Below are 15149 nucleotides of genomic sequence, written 5' to 3' on the forward strand. Positions count from 1 at the left end.
AAGCGAAAGACTTCTGAAGGTGAAGCTTGTAACAAGGTTTTAATAAAATAAAAAGTTCAAGTGCTTCCAATCCCCCAACATATCCCATTCTGGTGTGGGGGAGGGGAGGGAGCCCCCACACCCCAGTAGCACCAGGGATAGCACCATGAGAAAGATGAGGTCACACCCGGCCTCCCTGAGACCCACAGGGGTGGTGAAGATGCATGGACACCCCCCACCTTGCCCCCCACCTCAGACAGTCGCAGAGCTGAGAGCTAACACACTCCCCTCCAGGGGGCAGTCTCCAGAAACTGCTACCCCCAAGTCAGTTCCCCTTCTCCCGAGGCCTGGGCTTCTGGGGAGATGCCAGGGGTGGCCCCCACCCCTTATGGCTTTACTCCCTGGGCAGGAGAAGGTGGTGGGGAAGGGAACGGCTTCTTCAGTCCTGAGGCTGGGGCTGGGGGACAGAGGGCAGCAATGGCCAGGGCTCCCTGCTGGGGTTGGGGTGGCTCAGGGGTCAGCAGTCACAAAGGGTCAGGGGTCCGATCCCTGGGGGTGTCCAAAGCAACCTCACCCCCAGGTCAGAGCTGTGCTGGGGTCAAGGGTAAGCTCCCTCTTAAGAGGCCCAAGAGCTCCTTATGGAGGTCAGTGAGTCCCGAGAATTCGGGGCTGGGGAAACCAGCAGGGTGCCCCGTCCCGCCCATCACGGCCCGTCACCATTCACATCTAGGTCAATGGAGCCGTGGCTGACCACCAGCCGCAGGCGCTTGGGTGGGGAGAAGGGTACAAAGGCGAGGGCCTGCTTGGGGATAGGAACAGAGCCTGGTGTCCCAGTGGGTGTGGGGCTGGGGGTGGGAGTGGCAGGAGGGGCTGGGACCGCCCGGCTCAGGTCCACACGCAACACGTAAGGCAGCCCATAACGCCGGGCCCAGTGCCAGTCCTGCTGGGGGGTCCAGCGGGTGCGGGGGACAGAGCCCAGGGCGACCAGGGCCTCCGCCTGCAGGCAGCAGTGGGGGCCACAGCCTCCCCACCGGTGCAGGGAGACACGGGCAGCACGGAGAATGGGGGGCATGGGGGCCCGCCGGGGCTGGGGGCGACGGCGCCTCCGGGGTCGTGTCCATAGTTGGGGCTGCGGTAGCCACTGGACCCAGAGGGGAGAGGCATCAGGGCGGGTGCCACAGGGCAGGAGGCGCAGGGGCTGGCAGGTGGCTGTGTAGGTGGGGGAGGGGAGACAAAGAGTGACCCTGTGAGCAGGCCCTCTGGAAAGGGGGATACCTCCTGCTCTGGCCACCTCCTCCACCCCACAGGGACACCCAGGAACAGGACAGGAGGGCAGAGAAGGGATGGAGACTGGAGGGTGGGGGGAGCAGCTAATAGAGACAGGCTGACAGGATGGGGCCCCTGCCCTGTGCTCACCGCAGAACGGGTCCTGGCGCAGAGGAGACTGGTGGGCACAGGCCCAGGGGCTCAGCCGACTGCCCAGGCTCTGCAGCAGCCTCCGCTTGGTTTCCCGGAGCTGGTACTTGTCCAGGGGCTGCGGCGGCAAGGGCTTCTGGGGCCTCAGGCGGAAAGCTCCTTCCCCTTTCCTGGGGGATGTCAGCTTTGAGGCTGTCCTTCTGGGTTCATGAGATCCCCAGGTCCCTCCTGCCCGCCCCCCTGCTCCGGACCCACCTCTCGCAGGTGTAGCATTCACAGTGCTCGTTCTTTTCACCAAAAAAACCTTCCCCGTAGAAGCAGGTAACCTCATCCCCTGGCTCAATATCCCGAAGCACCTTCACACAGGCTGCGTTCCCATCTGCAGGCACAAACTGGGGGCCCGGCTGCTTAGTACCCTGGCCTCCCTGGCCACCCGGTCCCTGAGGGTCCTCCCCTGGCATGGACAGTGGCGAGGAGTCCCTGGGAGGTGGCCACCCTGCACAGGGCCTGCCCTTTTCACGCAATCTGACCACTTGCTGCCTATGGCTTCCTCCCCTCCTGCGGGAAGATGATCTAACCCCTCCCTGGCAGTGCACAGCAACCGTGCCTTCCCACACACCTGCCCCAGCTTCTGCAGCCAAGTCCCATCCCCCTGACCCTCCTAACCTGCTTCTCCCTTGTTCTCTGCCAGCCTGCACCCTTACAGCCACCCCTCTTCCTGGAGGCCACTCCACAGCCCCATCCAGGCCTGCTGCCCCATGGCCCCCACCTGCCTGCTGCTCCTGCCTCCAAGGTACCTGTCTGAGAGGGGCACGACTCCCACCCACCCATCCATCTATCCACCCACACACCCATCCATTTATCCACCAACCAACCCATCCATCTATCCACCCATCATCCATCCATCTACTAGAGACTGACACAAGCTTGAGAGTGGCCCTTGCCACCCACCTGCCTGACCCCAAGCCAACTGGTCAGCGCCTCCCGAGGAGTGCATGGTGTCCTGCATCCTACTCTTCTCTGTCCCAAGACTCTATCTGGACCCAGCCCCTCATCACCTCTTTCTGTTATAAACCAGGTTACACACCAGCCTCTTCGTGGCTGCCCTGCCTCCAGTCCCTTCACTTCCTGCCAAGCCTCCAGCTCACCAGCTGGTGGGACATCTAAACACCTAGCTGTTATTCACTGACCCCATGGGGCAAACCCGAGCTCATGCCGCATCTCAGACTGGAGTCCCCTTGTGGGTCATGCCTCCTACCCGTCTGGGACACCCTAACATATCCCTGTTTTCCTATAACACCTAGGAAAACCCTACTCCTCCTTCAATGCCTGCTCCTGTGCCCCAGGTGGCTGCCACCTGCCTTGGCACAGAGCCTCTCACAGAGCCTTGTCTTGTTTTCTGACCTACCCAGCGCCTGTGCATAGGGCCAGGCCAAGGCCAAACCAGGGCCAGACCAGGGCCACATGTATGTCATCCACCCCGAAATCCATGTAATTACGGAGGCCTGCAACCACAGGCACACTTCCGACAAGCATCAGTGTGCACAGTGCACCCGATCCTCTTAACCAGCCGGGAGGCACCAGTCTCCCATCTCAGAACTGGGGCCCAGGACAGGCGGAGCCAGGGCACAATCCCAGCTCTAACTCCAGAGCCTGGGACCCCCGTCATGCCTCAGGGCTCCAGGAGACACAGGTGAGGCCCACAGTTGGCAGGGAGCACCCAAGGGGCTGTCTCTCCTCCATCGCCCCTCTCCTGGGCTCCACCACAGAAGCAGCAGGCATCAACCCTGCCTCACTCCCAACCCCACTCCCAGTGCAGGGAGCCCTGCCGCCCAGAGGTCCCCCTCCTCCTCCTCCAGGGCTCTCAGGCCTCATTCCGGGGAGCATGAATCCGCAGGTTCCTGCCACTCAGTCCCCTGTCCCTGTTTTCACGGCTGCACCGGTGCTGCCCTGCGAGGCCCAGGGCTCCAGGCCCAGGGTCACCACAGGCCTCCCTCAAAGTGGCCCAGCCCCCACCTCGGTTCAGCGAGGGAAGAACACCGCCAGCAGGTGGCAAACCGTGTTCCAATGTGACTCCAGCCAAGACCCCTTCCCCCCTTCCTCCCTCCATCCCTCCCTCCCCACGGTCACATGGGGAGACCGTGGGCAGTTTCCGGCTACTCGCAGACCAGAAAACCCTCCCCTCCTCATTTCCCACGCGCCCACTCCTCCCGGGGCCCCCAGGTCTCACCTTGCAGTTGGGTTTGCAGTCTGGAGACAGCGGAGGGAGGGTGCGGACAGGGGGAGAGAACAGACTGTGAACGGAGCCATAGGGTGGGGGCGTCGCCCTCCCTGGCCACGCCCCTCACTAGACCACGCCCCACGCACCGTGGTTGATGAAGGCGGCGGGGCCGAGCCACAGCTGGGCGCTGCGCTTGCGCGTGGAGTACATGATGCTGAAGTCGTTCTCGCCCGCCCGCAGCAGCCCCTCGTCGGCCTCCCGCAGCTCCGCGATGCAGCCCACCAGCAGCTCCAGCTTTTCGTTCTTCTTCCTACCGAGAGGCCGAGGCCGGGCGGCGGCCGTGAGCAGCGCCGGCCTCCCTGACCACCCCCGCGGGGACTGGACTGCGGCCGCCTCCTAACTCTCTACACCTGCGGGGCTGGGCTTCCCATCCAGAGGGCCACGCGGCACGGCCTGCATCCGCTCCCCTCCCCTCGGCTCGGCTCCTCCAGGGCTCCCTCCTGCCTGGACTCAACGCCCCGACGGCCACCGACGGCCCCTCTAGACCAGGCCCTCCAGTTCCTCCTCTCCGTTCCAGCTAAAGCCGGGCTCCCCTGAACACCTACAGTTCCTCGGCCGGCTCCTGAAGCTCAGAGCAGCTGTGGTCAGTATCTGCATGCTCGCCCGGCTACCACCTGCCTTCCCGCTATACTGAGCGCCCTTCGGCCCAACCTGCTCACTGTCCTGCCCCGTGGCACCTGGCACCTGCTACGAGGCAGGGCTCGGGTCAGAGTAAAGAAAGGATGGCACAGTCCCTGGCCAAGGTCTGGCCTTGGAACCCTGGGGCCACATGGGGGCATCATCCCCCCCCCCCTTGGGCTGTGGTGTTCAGGACCAGGACCTGGTCTCCTGAGCAGGAACAGGACATCTCTCTCCTCCTCCACCCCTCCCCTGATAGGGACAGAGGTCTCACCCAGCCACCTGGAAGAGCCTCCTGTCAGGAGTTCTGCCTTCTTACCAAGCTCGGGTAGACACAATCTTGGCTCCATTCCTCTCCATGGAATAGCGGGTACAGGGCAGGATGGTAAAGCCGCTTTCAGGCAGGAAGGCACGGAGGTAGCGATAGATCTGGGGGAGGTGGGGGGGTGGGCAGGGTGAGGTGGCGGGGCAGGGTCGTCCTCGGCCCTCTCTCTCCTGGGCTCTAGTCCTGTTCTGCCACTGACTCGCTGTGTGGTCTCGGGGAACTCACGTCCCCTCTCGGGGCCTCAGTTTCCTCATCTGTCAAATGAAGAGGTTGGACTCCATCTCAGAGGGCCCGCCAACTCTCCTCTCCTAGGATTCCCTGAGCCCCGTCTCAGATGGTCCCAATAGCTAGAAGGTCAGGGAGCCCCAGGAGGGCTGCGCTGAGGGGCACAGTGCCAAGGGGGCTCTGAGGTGAGGGAAGAGAGCACACGGGTGAGTGGGGAAGGGCGCCCTCACGTGGGTCTTGAGGGCAGCCTCCTGCCGCGGGCCCCGGCTCTGGAAGTAGTGGGTCATCCAGCCTCCCAGCGTCAGGGCCCGGTATGCAGCTTCCAGGTCCCGCTGCCTCAGGAAAGCCTCCAGCGCTGAGCGCAGGTGGTGCTGTCGCCGCAGGGGGGGCACAGGGCTGGGGGAGAGGGCATGCCTGGGTCCCAGGGCCTCGGCCTACTCCCTCCGGGCCTTCCCGGGCCAAGCCCCCGCCCGCACTGGGGCTGTGTGGGAAGGGAAGGAATCCCAGCCCTCAGTCCACCCTCCCCCAGATGGCCTCACCTGACATTCATCTTATGGGTGCGGAAGCCCAGGTAGGGGTCCAGGACCAGGCTGGTGGCCAGGTCGTCGTTCTCGCACAGCTCTCGGGCTGTCACTCTGTCTGGCCCCATGGTGCCCCACAGACCATGCTGCCTCAGGCTGAGAGTGGGGAGGGCCTGCACTTGCTCCAAGCCACTCAGAAGCTGTACGGGACTCTGTCACGGCCTTCCGTGTCGTCATCTACACATCAGGGGGCAAAAAAGCTCTCAGTGCAGCTGAAATGCAACAAGTACTTCTGACAGCGGGGCGGGGAGGGGGCATGGCCCCAAACAAGTGACAGCAGTCCCCTTCGTTAGCGTCTCCTCCTCATGCTCTGGAGCCCAGACACAAAGGCCGCACACGCACACACACGCACACACCACACACAGGCCACACACAGGCATACACACACGCGCACACACACACAAGGGGAAGGCTGATAATGACTGAATGCCAGTCCGAGATACCCTAAAGGCTTAGCCCAGCGGGAGCTGGGAGTCAAGAGGCTCAGCCCCACCTCTGGCCCTCAGGGAGGAGAGAGCCAAGGCGCTCCCCCACCAAGGGCAGGTTGTTCCTCCCTCCACCCAGTCTCCACCTCCCCTCCCCAGCAGCCCTGGGAGTCTACGGGAGGCCCTGGGTGAAGCCCCAGGCAGCCTGGGGGGGAGGGAGCGGAGGAGGGATCCCAGCACCTGCTCCTTCTCCAAGGATTCCGGGGGAGGGGGGGCTCAGAGGACAATGCGGGGGCGGGGGGGGCGCGGAGAAAAAAGGAACGGTATAGGGAGGCAGAACAGGTTCATAAAAATGGGAGAAAGAAGGGATTAGCAAAACGAAACGAAACAAGACCTCTAACCCTGGCCCCGGAGGAACTGCTGGGCACCCACACCGCGGGCTTCAGGGAGAGTCCATGGGAGAAGCAGGGAAGGGGGGCGCTAGGCGACTGGGGAAGGGGTCTGGAAAGAGCGGAGGGCTGGGGAAGTCGGAGGGCGCTGCGGGAGGGCGCCGGGCGGGCGGAAGCCCGGGGGGAAGGGAGTCAAGACCGAACGGGCCGCGCGGAGGGGAGCTGAGGCAGGGCAAGGTGGGGACCTGAGCGCTGCGGGGAGGGGCCGGGGAACCGGCGGGGCACCTGGGGTCGGGGGGAGGGAGAGCGGAGAAGGGCCTGGGGTCCGGGGAAGGTCCTGAGAAGGGAGGAACCGGCGCGGGGGACCACAGCTTAGGGGCTTGGAGGAGCAGCGGGGCCGGGGAATCCCGGGGCTCCTGGGGGGAGCGTGGGAAGGCCGCGAGGACAGAGCCTGGGGCCCTGGCAGCGCCCCGGGCAGGCAGGGGGGGTGCAGCGAGGAACTGGGGGAAGCAGGCGGGCGCCTGGGGAGGGCCAGCGGCTCCAGGGACCTGGGCAGGCAGCGAGTGTGCAGGGAGGGGGCCTGGGGTCCAGGGAGGGGCCTGGAGCCTGAGGGCGACCCCGGGAAGGCACAGGGTGCGGGCAGGGGACTGCTGCGGAGGTACAGGGACGGCTGTGCGCCGAGACCCGCAGGGCGCTCGCCTAGGGGCCGAGAGGCGTGGGCGCCTGGACACGAGGGGCCGGGCCGGGCGGGGGCAGTCGGGGCTGGGGCGACCGGGAGCCAAGGCGGCGCGGGGCGGGGGCCGAGGGAGCTCAGACGTCGGGCCCCGCGCCGCCCCTCACCCGCTTCTCCTCCTCCTCCTCCGGCGCCCGCGCCGCCGCCGCCGCCACTACCTCCCACAGCCTCCTCCAGCGATCCTCAGACTCGGCCGCCGCGCCTCCCGTCTGCCTTACCGGGCCCGCCCCGCCACGGCCACAGCGGCCTGCCATTGGCCGAGGCCGCCGCCACTCTCCAGTTGCTGTGGAGCTCGCGCCTCTCCCATTGGCCGAGCTCCACTCTGCCTCTCCGCCCGCCCCCACAAAACCCTGTCATTGCCCCCACAAAACCCCGCCGCGCCCGCGTCGTCCCTCAGCACCGCCAACTGCAGCGGTTGGTTCCCGCCGCTGTCCTTCCGACGCTGCCATGGAGACGTATCCCCGCCCACGACCCGAAGTCGGCGTCCTCATTGGCCAGAAGCGCCGTAACTCGGGGTTGGGTCAGGTTATTCGGGTCCAAGTGGAGAGAAGGCGGGCTCCGCCTGCTCCCAGAACTTGGGTGTGATTGGCTTGCCTTGGGAGGGCTCATCCTTCCATTGGCTGAGGCCTCCGCCCGTCACCAAAAGTCGCGACCTCCCTATTCTTTCTCTCCTGTGAAACCTTTGGCCGCCAGAGGCAGAAGGCCTGGGAAGACTGGAGGGATGAGTGCGCGCGCACCTCCGTGCCCCGCCCCGCCGCCCGGAGAGGCTGCGGTTGCCAGGGCGACAAAACTTTATTGACAACCCTGTCCCGGCACAAAGGGCTCTCACTCTCCCTCCTGGATGACCTTCTCTCCCCCAAACACCCCATTTAATTTCGGGAGTACCCACAATAACAGGTCGGAAAAGGAGACAGAGAAGCTTTGGAGAAAGCCCTGACTCAAGAGAGCCTCCCATGGGGCACCCCCCCCCCAATTAGTATCCCCCCCCCCTCCCTGCGCCAGTCTTAGAGGCAAACATAATTAGCAATGCATCCTAATTACGCCCGGAATAATAAGCTCCGCGCTCGGAGCAGGTGGGCTTTGTTTGGTCGACGGCTGTATATCCTGCACCGAGTAGGTGGTTTCTCCGCGCCGTCGCTCTGTGTCATTAGGGAAGTGGCTTGCCCTCTCTGGGCCTCAGGCTCGCAATTGTAAAACAAAGACCACACAGCTCCTTCGCTGAGGGGGTCCTCCTAACACCTTCCCAGGTGTCCTCCGTCCGTGCTTCCAGCCTCCCACCCTCCATTATACTATTCCTTTCTCTGAGACACACCCAAACCCAGGCACTTCACCCCCCTCCCCCCCAAAAGAATGGCCTCAGCTCCAGGGGAGAGAAGCACCCTCGGCCAGCAGAAAGGACTCTCCGCAAAGCCGAGCTGTCCAGAACAGCCCCCTTGGCATGCCTGAATCTTGAGAGATTTACCCCTTCCACTCGCGGGTGTACACCTCGCAGGAACTCTGGCAAATGTGAGCAAGATAAGCCCAAGACTGCTCCGGACAGCAGCGTTGGTAACGGTGAAAAACTGGAAACGGCTTAAATGTCCATCGCATGAGGCCTGGATCAATGGGTCGTGGCGTGTTCATACCGGGGACACCGTGCGGCAGTGACAGGGGGCACGGGCACCCACAGCACCTACTGCTGGTGGCAGACGTCTCCATAGTCAAATGCAGAAGTTGTGAAACACAGAAAACAAGGGTTGTGTGTGGATCCATGTAACTGTGCACAGACGTGCAAGGGTGTGACAGAGGGGCCCTAATGGTGACCCCAGGGGAGGGGCGGGAGGCAGGCAATCAGGAAAGCTACAGGAGACACTGCTCTGTCATTTTTTGTCTGTTAAGCCCGGAGGTGGAAACCATAAGGTCACTGTGTTCACTACCTGTTCTTTTTCTATGTGTCAGAAATATTTCATCATACAAACCAAAGTTTGACCCCACTCCCACCCCAATTCCACTTCCAGGCTTTTTAGTCTAAGGAAATAACTGGACAAGTGTTAAAATATTTATAAAAATGTGAGTCTGGGCATTGTTTAAAAAAAAAAAAAAACACCTCGGGAAAAGCCTGACTGTCCAACAATAGAGGATTGGTTGGGTCAAGTACAGCATCTCCGCCACTTTACAAATGGCCTTGTGAGGGGTGGGCTATTACCCCATTTTACAGATGAGCAAAGAGAGGCTGCCGGAAGGGCAGTAAGTGGTCATCGGACTCTCAAGCTCTGGGCTTTATCGCACACACAGGATCCAACTGGTTCTCAGCCTTCAGAGAGCAGCACCAGGGGCACCTCAGAAGAGGTGGCCCAGCGGCAGCCGGCAGGTCACCTGGCAGCCGGGTAGGGATGCAGAATCTCGGACGCAGGGCTGCAGTGCCCTGGCTGGCTGGGAGCTCAGTCGGTTAGACCATTGTCCTGATACGCCAAGGTTGCCGGTTCGATCCCCGGCCAGGGCCCAGACAAGACTCAACCAGTGAATGCATAAATAAGTGGGACAACAAATCCATGTTTCCCTCTCTCTCTCTCTCCCCCTAAAAATCAATAATTTTTTTTTTAAATGGAGCTGCCAGCCCTGGCTGGTGTGGCTCAGTGGTTAGAGCATTGGCCCAAGCACCAAAGGGTTGCAGGTTCCATCTCGGCCTCTGTCCAGGTGGGTGCAGGAGGCAGCCAACCCATCCGTGTGCCTCTCTCACATCGATGTTTCTCTCTCTCCCTTCTCTCTCCTTTCCCCACTCCCCTTCCCTTTCACTCTCTCTGAAATATAATGGAAAAAATATCCTCAGGTAAGGGTTAACAACAATAAAAAATGGAGCTGCCCTTATATATGATCCAGTGATTCCACTTCTGGGTATATATCCAAAGGAAATGAAATCAGGATTTTGGAGAGATATCTGCACCTCCCCCCCATGTTTATCGCAGCATTATTCATAATAGCTAATATACAGAAACCATGCATAACCCATGGACACAGACAATTGTGCGGCGGAGGCCTGGGGGGCAGCAGGAGTGGGGTGGTGGGGGACAGAGGGGACAAAAAGGGGACATCTGTAATACTTTTAACAATAAAGATAAATTTTTAAAAAAGAAAAAAAGGACATGGAACCACCTAAACGTCCCTCAGTGGGTGAATGTATAAAGAAAATCTGGTTAATAGACACACTGAAATATCACTCAACTCTGAGGAAGAAGAAAACCCTGCCGTTTGCAACTAGATGGACCTGGAGGGCATTATGCTGAGTGAAACAAGTCAGACCAAGAAACACAAATACAGTAGCAGTACCACTTATATGTGGAATCTAAAAGAATATCGAACTCACAGAAACAAAGAGTGGAATGGTGGTTACCAGGGGCTGGGGGGCTGGGAAAATGGGGAGATGTTGGTCGAAGGGCACAAATTCCCACCTATACGATGAGCACATTGTGCGGATGCCATTTACAGCATGGTGATCATAGTTAATAATAATAGAGTGTGTATTTCAAATTTTCTAAGAGAGTAGATCTCCAGTTTTCCCCCTACACACACTAAAAAGAAAGGGGTAACTATGTGAGGCAATGGATGTGTTCATTAGCTTTATTGTGGTAATAATTCCACAGTGTATACATAGATCATCACATTGTACAACCTAAATATATACAATTGTTTATTGTCAATCATAACTCAATAAAAGTGGGGGGAAAATAAATGGTGTGAGGGGGAGTTATCTCTCTGTTTTCATGTGTTACTTTTGTAATAACAAAATGTATATAATAATAGAATAAAATATAAGTATTACATAGTATATGTTGTTATACATGTATCTCCATCTATATATACCTATGCATATGCATACATACACACATCTATCTATATCGTCATCACCATCATCACCACCACCACCATCATCACCATCACCATCACCATCATCACCATCACCATCATCACCATCATCACCATCATCACCATCATCTCCATCATCACCATCATCACAATCATCATCACCATCACCACCACCACCACCATCATCACCACCACCACCACCATCACCACCATCACCATCATCACCATGCTCAAAACTCTACAATGGATTCACACCTTAGTACCAGCCTCCAAGATCACCCTCAGCCACCACCTCCAGTTCTAGGATTCACACCCTCATGTAGCTTCTTCCACATTGAACAGGGCTGAGCTGTGTAACCAAGAGCATATTACAGAAATGAGCGCATGTTCAAGGCTAGTACATCAAAGACTCGTGGCTTCCTCCTTGCTCTTTCTGAGATCATTCCTCCGGGGGAATTTGGCACCATGTCAAGGACATTGAAACCACCCTATGGAGAAGTCCACAAGTCAAGAAACTGAGGCCTTGTGCCAACAGCCAGAGAGGAACTGAAACTTCCTGCCAACATTTGGCAGTCATGTGAGTGAGTCAATGAAGACCAATCTTCTCTCTGCCAAGCCTCTAGATGACTATGCCCTGATTGACATCTTGCTGAGAGCCGCTCCAAGCCAGACCCACCCAGCTTAAGCTGCTCCCAAATTCCTCACCCACTGGAACCAAGGGAGATGATAAATATTTATTGTTGTTTTAGGCAGCTGTAGTTAATTGATACACACCTAGATTAAAATCTGACATCCTTACAATGCCCCCCCCCCATTATTTCTCTGATCTTATCCTTAACTATTCTCCCCATCGCTGCTCACTCTGATACAGTCTCATTGGTTTTGTTGCTGGATGCTGAACTTCCCTCATGTTAAGGTTTTTCTCTGTGGTTACCTCTGCTAGGAAAGCTTCACCCACAGATACCCTCTCTTTGAAGTCAATTAAAAACAATTTTTTTTAAAGAATTTTTTATTGATTTTTTAGAGAGAGAGGAAGAGAGAGAGGAAGGAAGAGAAACATCAATGAGAGAGCAAAACATGGACTGACGGCCTCCTGCATGCCCCCTACTGGGGATCCATCCTGCATCTCGGGCAGGTGCCCTGATGGGCAATCCAACCGGAGACCTCCTGGTGCAGGGGATGATGCTAAACCAACTGAGCCATACTAGCTGGGCAAAATATATTTTTTAAATTTTTAATAAAATCTCAGAGTACCTTGTTCAAAACGTATTAAGAATTTTTAGCCTGGCCGGGCATGGCTCAGCAGTTGAGCGTTGACCTAGGATCCAGGAGATCTGGGTTTGATTCCTGGTCAGGGCACATGCCCGGGTTGTGGGCTAGGCAGCCGATCAATGGCTCTCTCATCATTGATGTTTCTGTCTCTCTCTCTCCTCCTACCTTTCCTCTCTCTGAAATCAATAAAGATATGTTCAAAAAAAGAAAAAAGAATTTTTAAACGGCGACAGCAGGACATTAAACCAATGTGGGACCGTGGGTGACTGTATGGGTCGCGCGCCTGTGAGGTTGGCGTTGCATAGCACATACCACCCCAGCCTGGCATTCTATATTTCACTCTTTGTTCATTGTGTTTCTCCCCAGCTGGAAGGTAAGCTGTAGGAGGGCAGGGGCCCTCGCCATTTCACAGCTGAGTCTCCAACTCAAGGGCAGTGCCTGGCTGGCACGTCATTGGCATTTGATAAAGATTTGCAGAATGATTAAATAACAACTAAAGAAGTCTGATCCGGGGGGCTCTGGGGGGCTGGGTGAAAAAGGTGAAGGGATTAAGAAATACAAATTGGTAGTTACAAAATAGTCACAGGGATGTAAAGTACAGCATAGGGAATATAGTCAGTAATATTGTAATAACTATGTATGGTGGGTTTTGGAAATATCGGGGGATCACTTTGTAAAGAATATAAATGTCTAACTACTATGCTGCACACCTGAAACTAACATAATATTGAATGTCAACTGTAATTGAAAATTTTTTTAAAAAAGAAGTCTGATCCTGAAGGAGAGAAAGTGCCCTCAGTAGTGGGCTGTTACTTGTCCTGGCTGGGTAGATCAGTTGTTAGAGTGTCATTCAGATGCACCAAGGTTGTGGGTTTGATCCCTGGTCAGGGCACATACAAGAATCAACCAATTAATGTACCAATAAGTGGAACAACAAATCAATGTTTCTCTCTCTCATCAAGCAATAAATAAAAATAGGAAAAAAAGAGCTGTTACTCATAGAACAGGAGCAAATTTTTGCAAAGTCTGTAGGACTGGTAATTCAAATATATGAAGGATATTTACATCTTATTATTAATAAAAAGACAATTATAAAAGGGGCAAAAGACTTGAATAGACATTTCTCCAAAGGAGATGTATACATGGCCAACAAGCACATGAAAAGATGCTCAACATAATTAGTCATGAGGGAAATGCAAATCAAAATCACAGTGAGCCCTGACTGTTGCGGCTCAGTTGGTTGAGCCTCCTCCCATGCACCAAGAAGTCACTGGCTCGGTTAGATTCTGGGTCAGGGCACATGGCAAGCTTCCTGGCTCCATTCCCAGTAAGGGTCATGCAGGAGGCAGACGATCAATGATTCTCTCTCTCATCAATGTTTCCCTCTCTCTCTCCCTCTCCCTCTAAAATAAAATCAATAAAAACATATTTTTTTAAAAAAAAAAGTGATACTAGTGTTTACACTCCCTAAATAGCTATAATAAAAAATCCAGATAACACTGATCGGGTAGCTCAGTTGGTTAGAGCATCATCCAGATATGCCAAGGTTGTAGGTTTGATTCCTGGTCGGACACATACAAGAATAAATCAATCAACGCATAAAGTGGAACAACAAATCCACATTTCTCTCTCCCTCTCCCCTTCCTCTCTCTTTCTTAAAAAAAAGAAAAGAAGAAAGAAAAAAGACGAATAATACCAAGCCCTGTTGAGGATGTGAGAAATTGGAATCCTCATGCATTGCTGGTGGGGATGTAAAGTGGAAAACAGTCCAGAGGTTCCTCAAAATGTTACCATATGACCCAGAAATTTTACTCCTAGGTATATATCCAAGAGAAATGAAAATATATATCCACACAAACACTTGTACATGAATGTTCACTGCATCATTAGTCATAATAGCCAAAAGGTGGAACTAACCCAAATATCCATCATCTCGTAAGTGAATAAACAAAATGTGGAAAGGAAATTCTGACACCTGCTACAACTTGGATGAACCCTGAAAACATTTTCCTAAGTGAAATAACCCAGAGGTCACCAGTTGGATTCCCAGTCAAGGCTCCTACCCAGGCTGTAGGTTTGATCCCCAGTCGGGGCTCATATGGGAGGCAAATGACCAGCGTTTTTCTCTCTCTCATTGATCTCTCCCTCTCTCTTTCTCCCCACACACACTTCCTCTCTCTCTAAAATCAATAAAAGATTGATTTTAAAAAGAGAGATTTTTTAAAAAGAGAGATCTTAAGGTAGACCTAAATAAATTAACATATATACTATGTTCATGAATTGGGGGTGAGAAGGGAGGTTGTGGGGCAGAAGATTTAAGGGCAGTGAAAACTGGGTCATTCTATTCCCATCATTTCCCTTCCCAATGTGGAAGTGGTAAGGGGTGGGAACGCAGGGGTGGTGAGTAGCAGAGATCATCAGCTCAATATATTTACTTATTTGCTGAATGTAATTAATCTCGACCACGTCAGCCATTGTAACTGTCTCCTTACAGGTTTGCTTCCTCCAGGGTTCGAAACCTCTTGAGGTCTCAACTGTGTGTTTTTAGCATTCAGAATCTGGGTGAAGAGATTGAGAGAGGGGAGATGTGTGTGTGTGTGTGTGTGTGTGTGTATAATTGGATGATGTGGTAGACAGAACAATATAACCCCAAAGATATATTCACCTCCCAATCCCTGGGACCTGTGAATATTACTTTATATGGCAAAATATGTGGTTAAGGTAGGGACCTTGAGAGGAGGACATTATCATGGATCACCCCAGTGAGCCCTACAGGCCACCACATGTACCTTATGGGAGAGATGTAGGTGATTAGACACAAAGAGAAGAATGAGGAGAGACTGGAGTGATGTGGCCACAAGCCGAGGCAACCACCAGGAGCTGGAACAGGCAGGAAGTCCTTAGGGCAGGGCCTGCCAACATCTTTATTTCAGCACAGCAGAACTGATGTTGAGCCCTGGCTGGGTGGCTCAGGTGGTTGAGATTCGTCCTGTACACCAAAAGGTTGTGGGTTTGAGTCCCAATCAGGACACGGGCGGGAGGCAACTGATCGATGTTCCCCT

At 55.6% G+C, this 15149-nt stretch overlaps 1 protein-coding gene across 3 annotated transcripts; it reads right to left on the reverse strand.

Moving 5' to 3' along the window:
- Positions 1-22: 22 nt before the first annotated feature.
- On the reverse strand, positions 23-7202 carry KMT5C (lysine methyltransferase 5C). 3 transcript variants are annotated; one of them, XM_081119612.1, is made up of 9 exons: positions 7080-7202; positions 5384-5602; positions 5075-5240; positions 4614-4723; positions 3763-3926; positions 3626-3645; positions 1651-1787; positions 1396-1565; positions 23-1188 (listed from the first exon to the last, which is right to left on the reverse strand). In XM_081119612.1, exons 2-9 carry the CDS (start codon positions 5491-5493, stop codon positions 683-685), a joined length of 1383 nt encoding a protein of 460 aa, XP_080975738.1. In that variant the 5' UTR covers positions 5494-5602; positions 7080-7202; the 3' UTR covers positions 23-682. The 3 variants fall into 3 exon arrangements, with proteins under 3 accessions (XP_080975738.1, XP_080975739.1, XP_080975740.1); XM_081119613.1 differs by having other exon boundaries at positions 7131-7200; XM_081119614.1 differs by lacking the exon at positions 5075-5240 and having other exon boundaries at positions 7080-7188.
- Between the last annotated feature and the right edge of the window lie 7947 nt (positions 7203-15149).

The sequence above is a fragment of the Miniopterus schreibersii genome (assembly GCF_964146895.1).
Source record: "Miniopterus schreibersii genome assembly, chromosome: 18".
Lineage (NCBI taxonomy): Eukaryota > Metazoa > Chordata > Mammalia > Chiroptera > Miniopteridae > Miniopterus > Miniopterus schreibersii.